Source organism: Pygoscelis adeliae, unplaced genomic scaffold (genome assembly GCF_000699105.1).
Source record: "Pygoscelis adeliae isolate BGI_AS28 unplaced genomic scaffold, ASM69910v1 Scaffold284, whole genome shotgun sequence".
NCBI classification, from domain to species: domain Eukaryota; kingdom Metazoa; phylum Chordata; class Aves; order Sphenisciformes; family Spheniscidae; genus Pygoscelis; species Pygoscelis adeliae.
Genome location: NW_008824671.1, coordinates 142,930 through 143,841, shown reverse-complemented (window position 1 = coordinate 143,841; position 912 = coordinate 142,930). Strand labels below are relative to the sequence as shown.

Sequence of the window (912 nt, the reverse complement as noted above, 5' to 3'; positions counted from 1 at the left end):
CGGCCCCCCATCCTCCCGCCCCCGGCGAGCACAGGCTGCTCAGCCCCCAAAGGCCCCCCCAGGGGACACAGCGACACCAGTGAAGTCATTCCCCACCCCGAACCCACTACACACACCCCCTGCGGGCCCTCACGTCCCAGCCGTCGCAGTGCAGACTGTGACAGAGCAGGGAGCAGGACCCATCTGGCGGCGGAGGCTCCCTCCACGAGCAAAAAACTGAGCTTCCGTTTTAGCAAATACACAAGAATTTGTGGCCTGTGTTGCCTCAGCCCCTCAACCAGCCCCCGGCACGAGGGGGGACCCGCACCGAGCCTGCCGAGGGCCTGGGTTTGGCACAGCCTCTGTAACAGCTATCAGCCTCACCAGAGATTTATTACTACTTTATAACAAGAAGAGCCCAAAAGCAGGAGCTGGTCCCAGCGCCGCCCATGCTGGCACTCAGGGCGGCCCCCGCGCCCCGAGCTCTGCAGCGCCTACAGCTTCTTGCCCTTCTTCAGCTTGTTTCGCTGCCACGTGTTGTACTTTCGCAGGCGCCTCCAATACGTGATCGAGTCGGGGTCCAGCTCCTCCAGCTTCTTGGGGGGCCCGAGGTGGATCTTAAAGAGCCTGGGGGCGAATGCAGAGGATGTGAGGCGACGGCAGGGAGGACAAAGGGACAAGCACGGGACGGAGCGATGGAAGTGCGTGACCAGGACGTGCGGAGCCCTCACCCACCACATCCGCAGTGCAGCCTGCTCTCCTCCCCTGGCCCTCGGGGAAGGTCTCTGGGCTGCAGAGCGGCAGCTTTCCTCCTCCCAGAACAGTTCCCTGTCTGTCCTACACTTGTCTGGGCCTCTGGGATGGCACCTCTGTAGGTACAGGCACCCCAGGAGGGACCCCCCTTCTGCGCACAGCAAGGGGAGCCGGGAACCA

General features: G+C 63.5%; 1 protein-coding gene across 1 annotated transcript in view; it reads left to right on the top strand.

Annotated features, from left to right (window-relative positions):
• APBA3 (amyloid beta (A4) precursor protein-binding, family A, member 3) overlaps positions 1–912 on the top strand; it is a 10,096-nt gene that overhangs the window by 969 nt on the left and 8,215 nt on the right. The window contains exon 2 of the mRNA XM_009323010.1: positions 531–627. Within this exon, the coding sequence (XP_009321285.1) occupies positions 531–627 (97 nt within the window). The remainder of the gene's footprint in view (positions 1–530; positions 628–912) is intronic.